This window comes from Oryx dammah, unplaced genomic scaffold, assembly GCF_014754425.2.
Source record: "Oryx dammah isolate SB20612 unplaced genomic scaffold, SCBI_Odam_1.1 HiC_scaffold_8, whole genome shotgun sequence".
Taxonomy (NCBI): domain Eukaryota; kingdom Metazoa; phylum Chordata; class Mammalia; order Artiodactyla; family Bovidae; genus Oryx; species Oryx dammah.
The window spans coordinates 28368614-28386766 of record NW_024070192.1 but is presented as its reverse complement, the minus strand read 5'-3'; the positions used below and the strand labels follow the sequence as shown (position 1 = coordinate 28386766).

The following is an 18153-nucleotide window of genomic DNA, read 5'->3' as shown; positions in this document are numbered from 1 at the left end:
CAGCCCTGTCTCACACCTGCACTTCCTGGGCCTTTGCTGCCAACCCCCTGGAATGGGGTCAGCACGGTGACTCCGGGTGCCCAGACCTCTGTCCTGTCCATGGCTAGTGGGTCGGGCCACAGGGCTGGCGTGCACAGGGGGCAGGGCTGGTCCCATGGGTGGCAGTGGCCCCTCCTCCGCCCCTTACTCATTAGCCAGGCTGTACGGTTACCCTGGCTGGCTGGATGAGGCTGGCTGAGAAGGTGCTCAGGCGTGCAGGGTGGCTGGGTGGCCTGCGCTTGGAATGGACAGCCCCCAGGACACGGTCCCCCCAGGCCGAAGGAGCCGCTGCCCTGCCCTCCGCAGGCTGGTCCCCGTTGGCTTTGGAGCTGAGGCACGGACACTGTTCGTCCTTTCTGGACCCCTGGTAAGAAGGTGGGGGTGAGGCGCTGACGAGGCGGGGGGCAGGGGCTGCTTGAGGCCTTCCCCAGAAATCACCCACAGTGATGGTGTCCAGGTGGCACCAGGGGCCACCACCCAGAGCCTGGCGGGGTCTGACCTCTCTCAGCGGCTGGCAGCCCCCTCCCCCCACCATCAGAGGGACCAGGTGTGTCCTCCTTCAGGAACCCACAGGGAGGCTGGCTGAAAGGCCCAAGAGGCTGAGGGGAGCCCAGGGGTGCCTGCACGGGCATTTGCACTGGAAGAGGGGCCTCTGCCCATTTATTTTCAAAGGGAAAATGGCCCCAGGTACATTTTTTTCTGACCATAAAGACTACTAAATATGTGCTCCTTGTAAGAGTTTGGATAACAGTAAAAGAAGACACTCCTTTCCAATCCCACCACGTGGACAGAGGCTTCCTCGGGTTTTGATGTCTTTAACTCCACTCCTCTGTGTTTGTATGCAGCCTGACAAGATGGTTATAGTAACATCACCAGCTGTGCCCACTCCAGCACCCCCCACTGGGGAACCAGAGCTCAGGGGTTGATGCTGTTGCCCCATGGGGTGGGGGCAGGACCCGGGCCTTCTGCCACCCAGCCTCAGCCACACTCTTGCTCCTCCGCTGTGGGCGACTCGCCCTGTGGCCCAGAGGGGCTTCTTGAGGGTCAGGGCCTGGAGAGCCTCTTGCCGGGAGCTGGGCTGTGAGCAGGGCCCTCGACCTTGGCCCCGGCCTTCAGTTCCTCTTCCAGATGCTGAACTTCATGGTCTACGTTGTGAGCACGGTGTTCTGTGGACACCTGGGCACGGTGGAGCTGGCGGCAGTGACCCTCTCGGTGGCCGTGAGTACAGCCAGGACCTTCTCCCCTGGGCTCCAGAGCACAGCTGGACCTCCGGCCTCACCCGAGCACACCCCATGCACAGGCCCGGCCACGGGGAGTCTCCCGCTGCTGGGCAGTCCCCGGCTGCAGGGTCCCCCCTCGGTCTCCTCCTGAAAGCCTGCGTTCTCTCCTGTGTGTGGCTCCAGTTTGTCAATGTCTGTGGAGTTTCCATCGGGTTTGGCTTGTCCTCGGCCTGTGACACCTTGATGTCCCAGGTAGGTGGGCTTCTGGGCAGGGCCGGAACCAGTCCCACAGCTGCTGCAGAAAGGGTAGGGCTGGGCACCCACCCGAGGCCCCCCAGTGGCCCCTGCATCTGGGAACCTGTCAGGCAGGCCTTTGGGGGGCAGCCATCCTTGTACACCCACCCCCAGGGACCGCATGCTCTAGGGACCAGACCCTCTCCTTGCCAGGGTGGCCAGGCGAGAGAGCTCTAGAATGAAAGACAGTCCTCCAACCTTGAATCCTCTGACTTTGACCTTGAATCCTCTGGCCCTGTGTACTGACGGCACACAGAGAGGGCCTGCTGTCCTTGGGGGGCCCACCACCCAGAGGGGCTCAGCTCCGGGAGCCTGGGGCTCACGGTGGGCCTGGGTCCTGCTCACTCCCCAGGGAGACTCGCATGCGCTGGTGCTTCAGGGATGGTGGGGGGTGGGCAGTGCCTCCCCCAACAGGAGTCGTGGGAGTACTGGGCACTGTGGGTGGACAGGGGCTGGAATTCTGCAAATGGCCACTGCAGTCACTCTGAGCCGCTGAGCCCCTCAGAGCAAGCCCCGGGTGGGGATTGGGGAATGGTGGAGGGCTGCCCAGTGCACCCGCGCTCCCCCCAGCCGGCCAGCAGAGGGCAGGCGCGGGGCGGGCGTTACCCCTGTGTTCCAGAGCTTCGGCAGCCCCAACAAGAAGCACGTGGGCGTCATCCTGCAGCGGGGCGTGCTGGTGCTGCTGCTCTGCTGTCTACCCTGCTGGGCGCTCTTCCTCAACACCCAGCTCATCTTGCTGCTCTGCAGGCAGGACCCGGCCGTGTCCAGGTGCGCTGGGCGGGGCAGGGCCATGTCACCCTGGGAGGCCCAGCCCAGCCGGTGCTGCTCTCTCTGGGTCTCCAGCCTTCTCATGGGGGCTTGGTCTGGGGACTCTCCCCCACAGCATGCTGCTCGAGCTGTGGCCAGCAGGGGGCAGACCACAGCCCATTTTAATTGAGAAAAGGCATTTGTATGGGATTTGTTTGCATCTGGTCCCAGCGTGGGCCCGAGCCCCGCAGAGGCTTCAGTAGCAGTGACATGTGCACACCCCACACCACAAACAGTGGGAACAGGACCAAACCCCATTTCTGAGGAATTACACACTGTGTGGTTAACGTAGGGTGTGTTTCCTCATCGGAATAGCTCCCTCGTTTCCTGTTATGTGCACTTCGTGTAGTTAATTCTTAATGTGATGGATCTTGTTTTCCCCCTTGCAAACCGCACATCACCCTGAACTGAAGTTCCCCAGCCCTGAGACCCTGTGTTTGGGTCCTTTGGTTCTTGGGCCCCGCCTCCTGGCACCCCACCCCCACCGAGGTTCCAGATGCCTCTGGGGGTCTTGTTTTCGAGGTAAAGTCTGCCAAACCTTTCCCCACACCCAGGGCATAGGCCGCTCAGCTCAGAGCCTGGTTCTTTCTCCTGCAGGCTGGCCCAGGAGTATGTGCAGGTCTACATCCCAGGCCTGCCGGTGAGTTGTCTTATGGAGCTTGGATCCTGACCCCCCACCAGCCAGGCGCCCCTCAGCCCTCATGCTAGTGGCCAGAGGGGCCGGAGAAAACTTCACAGTGTGGTCGGTGTTTGGTGCAGACTGAACTTTTAAAAAGTAGCACAACACCTTTTTCTGGTTAGAAAACCATTTACAGGAGAGATTCTAGAAAGCCTGGGGAAGAAAAATTTCAAAACTTCCATGATCCTACTACCCAGAGAAAAGACAGATTAATCTCTCTCTCCAGGGCGATTTCTCTTCATGAGTGTGTGTGTTATCAAACACAGAGACACACCTGTAGTGTGAGATGGGGCCAGTGTGTGCATGTTGTTTTGTAAGCCACCTTTTCCCTTTCAAATATATCATTAGTCAGTCTCTGCTGCTGCTGCTGCTAAGGCGCTTCAGTCATGTCCGACTCTGTGGGACCCCAGAGACGGCAGCCCACCAGGCTCCCCCGTCCCTGGGATTCTCCAGGCAAGAACACTGGAGTGGGTTGCCATTTCCTTCTCCAATGCATGAAAGTGAAAAGTGAAAGTTCAGTCACTCAGTTGTGTCCGACTCTTAGCGACCCCATGGACTGCAACCTACCAGGCTTCTCCATCCATGGCATTTTCCAGGCAAGAGTACTGGAGTGGGGTGCCATTGCCTTCTCTATATATGCTCAAATCACTGTCCACAATACCCATTTCAAAGGCCCCACAGTATCCCCCCCTTTGCCATAACTTATTAACCAGTTCCCATGTGTTGGATATTTAGGTTGTTTGCAGTGGTCACTCTTATAAATTAGGTTGTGATCAACATTCTTGTAGAAAAATCTTTGTGAATGTCTGTAATGATGCCTTATTAGAATTGGAGTTGCTCTGTCAGTGGCTTTTGATACTGGTTTGTATCATTTCTACCCTCAAGAACAATCTTCTCATCAGCACAGAGTATTATGAAAACATTTTCTCCAATTAGAAATAGGTTATTTTAACATGCACTTTATTGCAAATGAATTTGAGTGTTTTTTCATATCTTTGATCATTTGTTTTCCTTTTGTGAATTGCCCACATCCTTTGCTTATTTTAGTGGATTAATCTCTTCCTAATTATTTTAACTCTTATTAAATAATATCTCACTCTTTTGGCATATGTGTCACAAACGTTTTTCAGTTGCCTTCTAATTCTTTGATACTTTTTTCTTAAAGAATTTTTAATGTGTACATAACAGATCCATAAATCCCACCCTTTATGATGTCTGTCTTTGACGAGCTTAAGAACAGTCACCCCATCACAGGATTATAGAAGCCTTTATTTTATTTGAACTTTTTAATGGTTTCTACTTTTGTGTTTAGGACTGTAATCTTTCTAACATGTTTTCTAAGAGTCATTATTGAATGTTCTTTCTCTGTTAATTTATTGAATATTAAGTAAGCAGTCCATCCACACAGGTAAGTTTCTGAGATTTGAGCCCCACCCAGTGGTCCATGTGGAGAAAGCGATGGCACCCCACTCCAGTCCTCTTGCCTGGAAAATCCCATGGACGGAGGAGCCTGGTAGGCTGTAGTCCATGAGGTCACTAAGAGTCAGGCACGACTGAGCGACTTCACTTTCACTTTTCACTTCCATGCATTGGAGAAGGAAATGGCAACTCACTCCAGTGTTCTTACCTGGAGAATCCCAGGGACGGTGGAGCCTGGTGGGCTGCCGTCTATGGAGTCACAGAGTCGGACACGATTGAAACGACTTAGCCGCAGCAGTGGTCCACGTGTCCACTCGGGACTCGTGGCTGCACGGCGTGATTTGCTGTGGTTCAGTGGACATGTCACCATGTGGCAGGCTGTCTCAGGGGAGCCCACCTTTCTGTCTCTGCCCCACTCTATCCCCCCTTGCTCTGCCCCCTCTGTTTTTCCTCTCTGCCCCCCTCTGCCTTCCCTCTCTGCCCACCCGCCATCCTCCCTTGCTTTGCCCCCCTCTATCCTCCCAGCACCAGTGACGGAGCTCTTGATGGGCCTGGGAAGGGAGGGTTGGGGTGAGTTCAGGGTGCCCATAGGGGACACCAGGCCTGTCAGGGAGCCCCAGCCACACCCTCCCATCTGGAAGCCTAGTGCCATGACTTCTTTGGGGCTCCAGATTTCTCCTGTATCATGGAAACCACCTGAAATTCTGGTCTTTCTCCTCCAAACCTTTGGCTCTTTAGACCAAGTGAAGGTATCTTGTCCAACAGGGCCCCTGGGGCTGGGTCAGGGGAAACTTCCAAGTTATCACTATGGTAGCCACTTTATCAAATCAACAAAACCCCTCCCTCCCAGACAAAGATGCTGCCGAACGTAACTCCCTGTGGGATGAGAAGCATCACATGTCTTAGTCATGATGCTAACCCAACTCTTAGAACTCTTAAATGTGCCAAATGCTCTTTTGTTAGCACTTTTGCAGTATTAGCGTTGCGTATAAATGTATGTATAAATAGCAAGGATTCACACGCATAGTATTATCCCCTTTTTAGGTGAGGAAACTGAGGCAAGAGAGGTTAAGTGGCCTAAGGCCACACTGCTCACAGGAGGCACAGAGCCAGTACCTGAATCCAGCGGCACACTTGCTGACTGTGCAGTCCTGAAGAGAGGTGGAGGGCTGCAGGGAGGGTGGGCAGGGGCCACAGGCCTGGGCCAGGCTTTGACAGGGCAGGAAGCGCAGGGAAATGCCCCCAAGACGCACACACACGCAGGCCCCCTCTGTCCTCCATGGACTCCTCTGAGGTCTCCACCCTGCTCTGCAGAGGCAGCTGGTGGCCTCCACCCTCCCTATCCCTACTCCCTCTGCCCAAGGCCTCTCCACTCAGAGGGTTGTCTCTGGCAGCCAGAGACAAGTCCTAGGGTGGTCCTGACCTGTGGGCTCTGGTGGCCCTTCTGTGAACAGGCCTGGTTGGCGGCCAGGGGCCCAGTTCCTCTCATTCTTGCCAGAGCACTGGAGCTGCTCTCGGGTCCACCCTCCCTGCCCACTGGCCCCATCCTGGCACCACCCCTCAGGCAGGGCAGGGGCACAGGCCAGCAAGGTACATATCTGCGGGTTGGGACACACTCACCTCAGCAGTGTCTGTTCTTGTCCATGTGGAGGTGGTGTTTACTTTTGTCTGTGTGTGTGTTTATTTACACAGGCAAATTTTCTCTACGGCCTGCAGGCCAAGTACTTGCAGAATCAGGTACAGGGCCCTAGCTGGAGCTGCCCCTTACCCCACACTGCACTGTCCAGCAGGGGAGGAGTGCCTGGGGTCCCTATTCTGACCTCCACACGGGTCTGTGGGGAGCCACGTGTCCCCAGCCTGTGTCCCACCTGGTGTCGCGCCACTCAATGAAGCCAGTTTTCACCTATTTCAGGGCATCGTTTGGCCCCAAGTCTTCAGCGGCATCGTGGGCAACTGCGTCAATGGCCTGGCCAACTATGTCCTGGTTTCTGTGCTGGGCCAGGGGGTCAGGTGAGCAGGGGGCTGCAGGGCCTGGTTGGGGGGGTCAAGTGTTGGGGGTTCAGGTGAGTAAGGCATTCAGAGGCTGGTTGGGGGATCAGGTGGGCAGGGGCTGTGGCGGCCTGGTCCAGAGCCCTGCCTACCCCCCAAGGGGGCAGCCAGTCCCATCACAACAAGGATTGTGGAGGCTCACCCCACTGTTCAGCCATAGGGGGGTCGTGGGGAACTGGGGATGAGCCAGGCCTGTCCCCGCCTTGCCCCCAGGGCTGGAGTCGGCCTTTGCTCCAGCCCTGCCTTCCCTCCTCTGTCAGGGGCTCCGCATTCGCCAACACCATCTCCCAGTTCTCGCAGGCTGTCTTCCTCCTGTTCTACATCGTGCTGAAGAAGCTGCATCTGGAGACATGGGCAGGTGTGGAGGGGGGCCCCCCACCCATGGAGGGCATTGCTGAGGGGCGGGTAGGCCACCAGCACCAGCCCAAGGCCTTCACTTTGTGGGCAGGGTCCCAGCTGGAGCCTTTGGAGGAGCCCTGCCCCAGGCCTGCCCCCACATCCCTCAGGGCCCACCCCTTCCCCACCTCCTGTATCTGCATCCTCTCTCCACTTCTGTACCCGCCTCTTGGCCTCTGCACTCCACGCCTAGAGGCCGGTTTCCCAGTCCAGTGTGTCATGGGGCACAGCCCTGCTGGGGATGTGCTAGGAGCTTCCTGGCTCCTATTGGAGATTGAATGACAACTCGGATGGAATGCTGGGTGCCAGCAGCAGGCTGCACCCACATTGCTCAGATAAGTTTCATGACTCCTTGTTAACTCCAGTTTTATTTACATGGAGGAAGCTGGTGCTGAGAGAGTTTATCATTTACCGCAAATCACAGAAGTGGGCTCGAACCTGCTCCTAGGCCTAGGTGCTGAGCTTTTAGCCCCTGAAAGTTGGCTGTGTAGACCGTGGGTCTCTCTCTGGCCCCTATGGCTCTACAACCCTGCCTGCCTTGTGAAACCTCCCGGCACCTTGGTGTCGTGCCACCCTCCCAGCAGCCCTTCGGGGAGATGGGGCAGAGATAAGAGCTAAAATTTCATCCAAGGAGACGGGGCCCAGGAAGGGCCGGGCTGTCTGCCAGCCCAGGCTCCCACCCAGGGGTGCTGACTGAGGTGTTAGCTGGTGCCCTCCTCCCGCCCCCACCCTGCCTGGTGGCAAGTGCCTGGGCTTGCTGTGTGGAGCCAAAAGCTGTGGGCCCTGGTGGTGGGCGGGCTGGCTGGGCCGCAAGGCGGATGGGCTCAGGCAGCTGGCTTCTGCTCCTAGGCTGGTCCTGGGAGTGCCTGCAGGGCTGGGGTCCCTTCTTCCGCTTGGCCATCCCCAGCATGCTGATGCTGTGCATCGAGTGGTGGGCCTACGAGATCGGGAGCTTCCTCGTGGGTACGTGGGACGGCGGGATGTGGGGAGCCCCCTCCCCCGGACAGGTGGTTCACCCACCCGGCCTGGCTCCCTGCCAGACTGTGAGCTTCCAGCAGGCAGGCCTGGGCCCAGCACTGCCCAGTCTAGGCCTGGCATGGAGTAGACACCCGGGCATGATTTTCAGTCAGAGATGGAGTGAGATGAAACTGGTGCAACCGGCACATCTTGTGCTCATCAACTGACTCAGAACACCGTCCAAACCACCAGGGCTGGAATGGCCCCAAGAGACCTTCCAGTCTACCCCAGACCCCATTTATAGATGAGAAAATTGAGTCCTAAGAGTAAAAGAGGCTGTCCAGAGTCACCCCAACAGGGCCAAGAACTGAACTCAGGCTTCTTGACCTTGGTCCAGCTTTCTTCCCTCCCTCATCACGCCGTGTACACAGGAGAGGGACCCTGACCCTGGCACACCCAGGCAGGTGTCTCCTGGAAGGCTGAATGCCAAGTGGAAAGGTGGTTTTTGCTGTGTCTGACCTTGGAAGCTACTGGCCCCTTGGCCCCAAGAGCAAGGGGCACTTTGTCAGCCCAGGGCTGTTGGTCAGCTGGCTGGACATTCACTGTGTTCCCGTCCCACCTCTGCAGGCCTGCTCAGCGTGCTTGACCTCTCTGCCCAAGCGGTCATCTACGAGGTGGCCACTGTCATCTACATGGTGAGGCTCATGGGGGGCACTTTTTGTTCTGCCCCCAGCCCAACCCCCTGACGGCCTGGGGTGTCAGAGGGGGGAGGGGCAGCTGTCCCCCTAGGGGTCATTTCTGTCTCCTGAGGGACCCTCCAGACCTCCTGTGTCCACCAGACCCAGGCCCTAATAGGCACACGTGGCCCATAGCCACTCCAACGAGGGTGATACAGAACTCTCCATGTTGGAATTGTTTTGAATTGATTGGCATCATTTAAAATTGGGAGATTTCACATCACAATCTGGATTTTTGCATTTTTTTGAAAAACAGGACATTCCCTTTGGCAGTGGGCCCACGTTTTTGCACACCCCTAGTGGTGGGCCCTGGGAAACAGAGCCCTCTGGGGGCACTTCCTTGCCTCCGCTGGGGAAAGAACTCTCCACAGTTCCTTCCTCTTCAAGGACACATGGGGTGTCCCATGTCACTTGTGCAGCCTCTGCCAGCCTCCTGGGGTGCACACTCTGTGACCACAGCTTTACAAGGGAGTCGCAAAAACCTACCTGTACAAAACTGATTTGTAAGGTGATTCTTATGTTGCAAGTGGTGTCAGTCTTTTTCTCGCAGGGACCTTTTCTGACAGACTTATGTCTACACTCGCCTCTTTATGTCGTGTTTACTCATGAGGTTTTGGCTGTGTGTTGATTTTGGCTGCGTGTTGATTTTGGCTGCCTGTGGTGTCTGATGGCTCAGCCAGGGTGGGGCTTTGGCTGGCTTGCTTGGGGTACCCTCACCCATCCTGCCAGCTGCCAATCTCACGGCTGGTTACCAGCAGCCAGGAACACCCTGCTTTCCTCCCTCTTGGCCTGGGGTAGGAGGGGGGCTGACTGTACCTTCTTGTCTCTGAGTCCAGATCCCCATGGGGCTCAGCATCGCGGTCTGTGTCCGAGTGGGGACAGCCCTGGGAGCTGCAGACACCGTGCAAGCCAAGCGATCAGCCATCTCAGGCACCCTCTGCACAGGTGGGTGGGGTCAGGCCTAGGCCAGGGGAGGCCCTGAGAGCCACAGCTACCTTTCAAGCCTGTGGTACCTGTTACGTGGCCCAGAGCAGCAAGCCTGCTGTTCCCCTTCCGGCGCTTCCCCACCACTGGGGGTCTGGGCCGGCAGTTTCCATCACATAGTACAAAGCTGGGAAGGCCCTTCCTCACCAGGCTCCCAGCCCTCTAGCTCTTCCTGTGAGCTCGGCCTCCTGGAGTCCCCAGGAGCTTGGGGCTTGCTCATGGCGACCCTCAGAAAGGACCCCTCTGCATCCATCCTGTCTCTGCTTTCTGCAGCTGCCAGGCTCAGATCAGCTCTTCATGGAGAGCAGTGGTTCTCAGGCTTTAGACCGAGGTTGGGGGTGGGGTGGGGGAGCAGGGTGTCAAAACCCGAACATCCCCCCGCCCCCGGCAGTTTCTGACCCGGTCGGAGATGGGGGTCTGAGAATCTGCTTCCCTAGGCAGCTGCTGGTCCAGGGACCCCATCTTGAGAACCACAGGAGGAAGGGCATTTTGCATGTTGTCATCACAGGACCACAGATGAGGGTCTTCATCCAAGGGGACACGCGGCTGGGCTGGCTCAGGCTGAGGGGAGCCAGGCTCATCCCTTGGCTGGGTCAGCCTCACCACCTTCATCTCTTGCAGTCGGAACCTCCCTGGTTGTGGGCATCCTGTTGAGTCTCCTGAGAAACAAGCTGGGCCACATCTTCACCAATGATGAGTAGGTCTCGCCTCGAGTCAGGGGCCTTGGCTGCTACCTGTGCACAGACCAGGCACTGACTGAAGGGCAGGGCAGAGCTGCCGAGGCTCCTTGGGGGGGTTCGGATGTGTCCCCCACACACAGGGAGACTCAGGGACAGGAGCGGCCTGGCCTGGCCTGGCCTGGGGCCACCACCTAGGCTCGCAGAAAGTGGGGGCAGGGCGGAATAGACGGGACTCCAAGGCCAAGGTTGTGTTTCACGGTCCCCTGTCCCTGCAGGGAAGTCGTCGCCCTGGTCAACAAGGTCCTGCCGCTGTACATCTTCTTCCAGCTGTTTGATGCCCTCTGTGTGAGTCCCGCTCCGACCCCCGTGTTCCCAACTCTTGCCCCTACCCCAGCAGCTCAGGGCTATGAGCTTGAGCTACCTGATTAGGGCTGACTCAGAGTAAGCGGCAACTCCTGTTGGATCTATTATTATTCAAAATAACGCATCCCCCTTTTCTCTCCTGCAGTTCCAATTTACTGAGATGCATACAGATTGGCAAAATACTGACAACTCTTCCAGTGCAGAATCATAAACCCTCTTCTTCCTTGTTCCCCAGGATCGGGTGCGGGGTGGGGAGCAGGGCACAGCTCTGACCCAGGCCCCACTTGGCCAGGAGCAGCCACACTGGTTTCCAGAATAGAGGCGCCCAGAGTACGGAGGGGTCCAACTTTCCGCTTGGATCACTGAAGAGCAGGTCCCATTGAGTGCAAGTCTGAATTCTGTGAATGTTTTAACAGCCTGGCATAGAGACAGCGAGCACCAAAGTCTCGTTTATTGAGCAGAATTTGAAGCCCTGGGTTGTCGTCTTCACACCTTGGGCAATCTTGCAGGAAGCTCCAAGTCTCTGCCTGGAGCATGGGCTTAAGAGAGTAGCAAGGGGCAGGAGGGAAGAACCCGCACAGAGTCATCATCAGCTCTTATAGAAAGGAAAGAAAGAACCGTTGGGAGAAAGTATATTCGTGGAGAGTTTTCCTCAGAGCCCTGTCAGTCTGGCTGGTTCCCCATAGATTCCAGGGCTGGCCTTCGAATCTAGCTGGGCACAGGCTTGTAGCACATTTCTGACCTCATTAGGACCGCTTGCTTTGGGCTGGGTTTTGTCATCAAATTCACAGCTTTAATTGCAAAACATTAAAAGAAACCCTCTTCTGGGCTCTGTTAGGCTTCTGCAAGGACACTATAGTTACTTTTCCTCTAGCTGCAAGGTGAGGCCACAGCTGAGAAACTCCTCCTGCAGGGTCAGGCCACAGAGGGCTCTGCATTCCTAAATGCTCCTAAGGTAGCACTGCCCACCAGGGAACCCACAGCAGGTTCACAGCTCACAACTGCCAGGGGTCTTGCCGTGTGCATTGCTGCATCTACTATCTTTACTCCCGGTTATATCTATCTATCTATCTGTCTATATATTTTTTCATTAAACATTTTTATTTTTTGGCTGCACCATGCGGGATGTGAGATCTTTGTTCTCTGACCAGAGATTGAATTGGTGCTGCCTGCAGTGGAAGCTCCGCTGCACTGCCAGAGAACTGCATTGGCAAACCACTGGATTGCCAGAGAATTCCTTGCTGCTGCTGCTAAGTTGCTTCAGTCGTGTCCGACTCTGTGCAACCCCAGAGACGGCAGCCCACCAGGCTCTCCCGTCCCTGGGATTCTCCAGGCAGAAACACTGGAGTGGGTTGCCATTTCCTTCTCCAATGCATGAACGTGAAAAGTGAAAGTGAAGTCGCTCAGTCGTGTCCGACTCTTAGCGACCTCATGGACTGCAGCCCACCAGGCTCCTCCGCCCATGGGATTTTCCAGGCAAGAGTACTGGAGTGGGGTGCCATTGCCTTCTCCGAGAGAACTCCTTAGATCTGTGTTATTCTTTTTTTTTTTTTTTATAATTTTATTTATTTACTTTTGGCTGTGCTGGGTCTTCGTTGCTTGCTCAGGTTTTTCTCTAGTTGTGGGAATGGGGGCTCCTCTCTAGTGGCGGTGCTCAGGCTTCCCTTGTAGTGGAGCACGGGCTCTTGGGTGCATAGGGCTCAGTCATTGTGGCTCTAGGGCACAAGGGTGATGGACGGGTTTAGTGTGGTGCACGGGTTTAGTTGCTCTGAAGCATGTGGGACCATCCCAGACAGGATCAAACCTGTGACTCCATTGACACGTGGATTCTTTACCACTGAAGCCACCAGGGAAGCCCTATATTATTCTTCAGTTTTCATGGACCTAGGTTTTTTTTTTTTAATATTTTTTATGCTTTTCTTGAGTTATAATTTACATACCATAAATTCACGCATTCTACCTACATAAGTCAAACCTTTAAGTAAGCGTCTACTTGTGGAACCAGCGCTGCAGTCTGGTGTTGGACTGTTTTCATCACCCCCACAGAATTCCTGGGGCCTGCTTTGAAGTCACTGCCTGCTCCCACGGGCAGCCCCAGGCAGTGCACTGACCCACTTTCTGTCTGTGCGTACTTGCCTTTTCTGATTACTTGATAGACATGCAATTACAGAGTATGTGGTCTTTCGTGCCTGGTTTTGTTCACTTCTTGAAATGTTTCTGAGGTTCACCCATGGCGTAGCATTTTTCAGGACCTCATTCCTTTTTGTGGCTGAATAATAGTCCACTCTGTGGCTGTAACATGTTTGTCTACCCATTCATCAGGTGATGGACATTTGGGTTGTTTTGAGTGTGGCCTGCTGTGACTAAGGCTGCTGGGAACATTCAAGTATGAGTCATTGTGTGGACGTATGTTTTCCTGCCTCTTAGTAGAGTCTTAAGGAGTTGAATTGTTAGATTGAAGCGTAAGTTTAACTTTGTAAGAAACCATTAAGCTGTTTTCCAAAACACCTGTATCATTTTACATTCCCACCAGCAATGTACCAGGATTCCACTTCCTCCCCTGTGTTGCTAATTCTTGGCATTATTGTTTGTCTTGAAATTGGAAAAAGTAGATTAAGAGTAGTTTTAGGTTTACCAAGAAAATGAGCAAATACAGAGTTCCCATAAGCCCCTCCCCTGGTTCCCCCTTTTATTTACATCATATATTAGTACAGGACATTTGTTTACTTGATGAAGAATATTGATACATTAAGTCCGCAGTTCATAGTTGGTGTGCATTCTATGGGTTTTGACAAATGTTTAAGGACAGGTACCCAACACTGGACGCAGACTACTATATAGGAAACAGGTGAACAACAAGGTCCTACTGTATAGCACAAGGAACTATATTCAGTATCCTGTAATAAACCATAATAGAAAAGAATATGAAAAAATATATATGTGTGTGTATAACTGATCACTTTACAGCAGAAACTATTTAATATTATTTCTCATGTTTATTAGAGCCATCCTCATGGGTCTGTACAGGTATCTCAATGTAGTTTTAATGTACATTTCTTTTGTTTTTTGTTGGCCATGCCACATGGCATGTGGGATCTTAGTTCCCCAACCAGGGATCAAACCGAGGCTCCGTGCAGTGTGGGCACAGAGCCCCAACCACTGGACCACCTGGGAGTCCCTGATGTGTTTCCTGAATGACTAACGCCGAGCCCCTTCCATCTGCGTGTCTGCTCGGGTGAAGTGTCTGCTCGTGTCTTTGTCCAGTGCAGACATCGGGATCTTGTTGTCTGAGCCTGCCAGGGCTGCCCTGACAAAGCACGAAAAGCCGAGCAACCTAACATACTAGAAATAGATTATCTCGAGGTTCTGGAGACCAGAGGTCCTAGATCCAAGGCACCAGGGGAGGATCTACTCCAGGCTCCGCTGAGCTTCTGGAACCCTCAGGAGCCCCTGAGCATGTAGAAGGCATTGTTTCCCCATGTCTATTTACATTGTCTTCCTCCTCTGCTTGTCTGTGTTCCAGTTTCTCCTTTTCACAGGGACACCCGTCTTCTTGGGGTAGGGTCCACCCTGATGGCCTCATCTCAACTTGGTCTTCTGCAGAGATGCCGTTTCCAATTAAGGTCATATTTGGAGGTCCTGGGGTCGGGACCTCAGCATCTTCGAGGGGGGGCACAAGCCAACCCATAGTAATTATCTTTTTATCCAGTTCAGTCGCTCAGTCGTGTCCGAGTCTTTGCGACCTCATGAATTGCAGCATGCCAGGCCTCCCTATCCATCACCAACTCCCGGAGTTCACCCAAACTCATGTCCATCAAGTCGGTGATGCCATCCAGCCATCTCATCCTCTGTCGTCCCCTTCTCCTCCTGCCCCCAATCCCTCCCAGCATCAGAGTCTTTTCCAATGAGTCAACTCTTCATATGAGGTGGCCAAAGTACTAATGTTCTTTTTTTCATTGTAGAATAGTTGATTTATAATGTGTTAATTTCTACTGTATAGCAAAGTGATTCAGTTATATGTATTGTTCAGTTGCTAATTCATGTCTGACTCTTTTCTACCACATGGATGGCAGCCATGCCTTTCTGCCCCTCACTATCTCCCGGAGTTTGCCCAAGTTCATGTCCATTGAGTTGGTGTACATTTTTTAAAATATTCTTTTCCATAGTGGTTTATCATAGCATATTGAATGCAGTTCCCTGTGCTCTATACTCAGACCTTGTTTATCCGTCCTATATGTAATGGTTTGCATCTGCTCACCCCAGACTCCCAGTCCACCCCTCCCCCTGTATCTGAAATGCGGCAGCCTTGTGTGACCCTGGGCAGGACCCTCCAGGAAGGGAGGGAGACGAGGACCCCTCCTAGCCCATGTTGCAGACTTAAACAAGGCTGTGGCCTGTAGATTCCTGAGGAAGCCCCAGTGCTAAGACCCACCATCGCCTCAGCATCACCAACCCCCAGCCCTTCCACCTTCTGCAGTGTCTCTACGCTGGGGTCCTGCGTGGGACCGGCAGGCAGGCCTTCGGGGCCGTGGTGAACGCTGTCATGTACTACGCCATCGGCCTCCCGCTGGGTGTCGTGCTGACCTTCCTGGTCGGGATGGGGATCATGGGTACGTGGTGTGGGGGGAGGGGGCAGGCCTAGTGATCCTCAGTGCCCTCACTCGCCCCCATGTCCTGCAGGCCTCTGGCTGGGCATGCTGGTCTGTGTCATGCTGGCCACCGCTGCCTTCGTCACTTACACGGCCCGGATGGACTGGAAGCGGGCTGCAGAGGAGGTGAGTGCTCTTCCCGTTACCAAGGAAACCATGCCAGACACCATCCTCAGCACCCCCCACCCCTACCCTGCTCAAACTCAAGCAGAGGGCTCCCGATGACCCCGAGGGCGAGCTGTGACCTTGGAAAAGGTACCGACAGCACCGTCTTCCGTCCTCTTGGGAGCACTTCTGAAACAGGCAGCCTGGCGTTTGCTTCTATGGCTCAGACCCTGAAACCCAGAGGGTGTGGTTCACCTTTGTGTGCGGATCCAGTCCTCCTGGCATCTGAGACAATGGATCAACCCATAACTAAAAGAGTGCCACTTAAAGCTCCCCAGACCATGGACATGGCAGGCCTGGCCTTACCGCACTTCAGGCATTGTGGTTTTTGCAGGTTGAGGGTCTGGTGCCACCCTACATTGAGCAAGGCAATCGGCAGGCACCATCTTCGCAACAGCATTTGTTTGCTTTGTGTCTCTGAGTCACACTTTGCTCATAATTCTCATATTTCAAATCTTCTATTATCATCTCATTTATGGTGAGGGGTGATCACTGAACTCTGATGTCACCATCGCAAAAATATGACCTGCTTAAGGCTCAGGTGATGGTATTTTCCAGCCAGGAAGTATTGTTTAACTGCGGTATGGACAAGGTGTCTTGCACACTTAGCAGACTTCAGTGTTGTGCAAACATTATTTTATGTGCACCAGGAACCCAGAAAAGCCCTCTGCCTGCATTATTCGCCTTATTGCAGTGGTCTGGCGCCCCCAAGGTGTGCCTGTGTGTGACCATGTGTATCCTGCTCAGCCTGCGGGGCTCAGCTGAGGCTGGGTGGATGGGCAGCTGGCAGGCTGACCTGGCGACTCTCTCGCCTTCAGGCGCAGAAACACGCAGGACTGCCGCCACTGGGGAGCACTGAGAGCATGGCCTTCGGAACTAGGCCCGGGCCTGAGAAAGTGGTCGTGTCTTCAGGTAACACTGCCCTGTGTGCTTGGGTGGCCAGGAACCGCGAGCACCCAGGCTGCCTCTCTTCCTCAATGTGACCGTGACATATGTTCTGACACCAGGAGGGGACACTGATGTCCCAGGAAGCAGGCCCTGTCTGTCCTGGTCTGGGAGGCTATGACCCTTGGTCCCATCATCAGACGAGGGCATGGGTTGGGCGCTTGGATCTCCTCCCTGTTGTCCTGCAGCTAGCTGCTAAATTAGGGGACGAGGTCTGAGCACCAGCCATCTGATCTCAGGGCGCATTGTCACCACCCAGCTCCAATGTGGGCAGGAGGCCTGCAGCCGAGGATTGCGCAGGTCAGCCTGGCTTGATAACCAGTGTGGGGGGCCCTTCCCACCCAGCCCTCCGCACCCTGTCAGACCGGAGTTCTGCTGCCCCGGCGCTGGCCTGAGCCCAGGGCTTTGTGTCCACAGACCATAGCCTGGTTACCCCCGCAGCCTCACCTCGCTCATCCTGGGCTGTGCCTTGCTTGGGGTGGGCATGGGGAGCCGGCACAGGCTTTGGGGGCTTCGGTGTTGCCAGAGAGCGGGGGAGGCAGTGTGACAGAGCATGTCACATGCTGAGGTCGCTGGTGGAGGATACGCACCCCCAGGTCATCTGACCCCATCTGATCTCAGCCTTGTCTGCACATCAGGTCTGCAGGATGCTGTCCCACGTGTTTCCAGCTGTGAGGCAGGGGGTCCATCCTGCGGCTCCACAGCCCCCCACCCAGGGCTGAGCTGGCTCCCGTTTGTCTTGCAGTGGCCACAGGCAGCTCCCCTGGCGTGATCCTGACCACCTACTCGAGGCCCGGGGGCCACCTGGACCTCCTCAGGACTCCGGAAGCAGTCCACGCCCTACCCGCCCCCGCCGGCTGGCTGTCAGCCAAGCAGCTGGCTCTCCGCCGGGGGGCTGCTTTGGGGGTGGCAGTGGGCTCGTTGATAGCGGGGCTCGTCCTGAGGGTCCTCACCGCCAGGCCCTAGTGAGACAGCTTGAGACGAAAAGGAAGCTGAGAGCGGCTGCCCACCCCAAATTCAGTGCAGGGGGACGCCCCTGACCGCTCCTCAGGGACATTCACAGGACTTCGCTGGTGATCCAGTGGTTGAGAATCTGCCTGTCCACCAAGCAGTTTTCCCCTCCTCCCCACCAACCCCACCCCCCACCAACCCCCACCAGTTGGGGAGCTGGGATCCCAGGTGCTGCAGTGTGGCCAGAAAATAAACAGATTTTCAGCCGGTGCTGCATGTCACATGGCGGGTCTGAGTAGCGGTTAAATTGCCTCCTGTCACCTGGACTGCTCTTGATCAGTGCTCAGCCGACCAGAAGATGAGACTCCTGGGGTTGGTCCCGTTATTCAATAAACGGCTTCAGGTTGGAGATTTCAAATCAAAACGAAATAGAAAACGCCACTGTCACATTAAAAAGTAGGCAGAGTCTGCCACCTAGGTCTGTTCACAAAGCCTTTGTGAAGCTCTGGGGGGGAGTCAGTGGGCCCCGTGCACGTGGTCCACCTTGCTGAGACCCCTGTCTGCTTCCTGCTCTGGAGCCTCCTGCAGGTCCAGGAAGCTGGTCACCTTTCCCCCAGTCCTCAGGGCATCAGCATTTTCACTTGAGAAATGCCTTTCTCGTAGTAGCCACAGGATATAACTAAGGGCAGTCAGTAAAGAGTCTGCTTACAATGCAGGAGGCCTGGGTTTGATCCCTGAGTTGGAAAGATCCCCCGGAGAAGGAAATGGCAACCCACTCCAGTGTTCTTGTCTGGAGCATTCCATGGTCAGAGGAGACTG

General features: G+C 55.1%; 1 protein-coding gene across 2 annotated transcripts; it reads left to right on the top strand.

Moving 5' to 3' along the window:
• The first annotated feature begins 223 nt into the window (after nucleotides 1-223).
• Nucleotides 224-17617, top strand: SLC47A2 (solute carrier family 47 member 2). Of its 2 annotated transcripts, XM_040245862.1 has the most exons (17): nucleotides 226-406; nucleotides 1156-1257; nucleotides 1443-1511; nucleotides 2173-2321; nucleotides 2958-3000; nucleotides 6151-6195; nucleotides 6371-6468; nucleotides 6768-6865; nucleotides 7753-7866; nucleotides 8488-8555; nucleotides 9434-9542; nucleotides 10203-10278; nucleotides 10537-10606; nucleotides 15102-15234; nucleotides 15305-15399; nucleotides 16257-16350; nucleotides 17129-17617. In XM_040245862.1, the coding sequence occupies exons 1-17, from the start codon at nucleotides 284-286 to the stop codon at nucleotides 17347-17349; spliced, it is 1707 nt and encodes a 568-aa protein (XP_040101796.1). In that variant the 5' UTR covers nucleotides 226-283; the 3' UTR covers nucleotides 17350-17617. The 2 variants fall into 2 exon arrangements, with proteins under 2 accessions (XP_040101797.1, XP_040101796.1); XM_040245863.1 differs by lacking the exon at nucleotides 15102-15234 and having other exon boundaries at nucleotides 224-406.
• Nucleotides 17618-18153: the final 536 nt, after the last annotated feature.

Coding starts and splice junctions, on each gene's coding strand:
- SLC47A2 (XM_040245862.1), top strand. CDS start 284: ATGGACAGCCCCCAGGACACGGTCCCCCCAGGCCGAAGGAGCCGCTGC. Junction 2,322..2,957: donor CAGGACCCGGCCGTGTCCAG/GTGCGCTGGGCG, acceptor TTTCTCCTGCAG/GCTGGCCCAGGAGTATGTGC. Junction 15,235..15,304: donor GGTCGGGATGGGGATCATGG/GTACGTGGTGTG, acceptor CATGTCCTGCAG/GCCTCTGGCTGGGCATGCTG.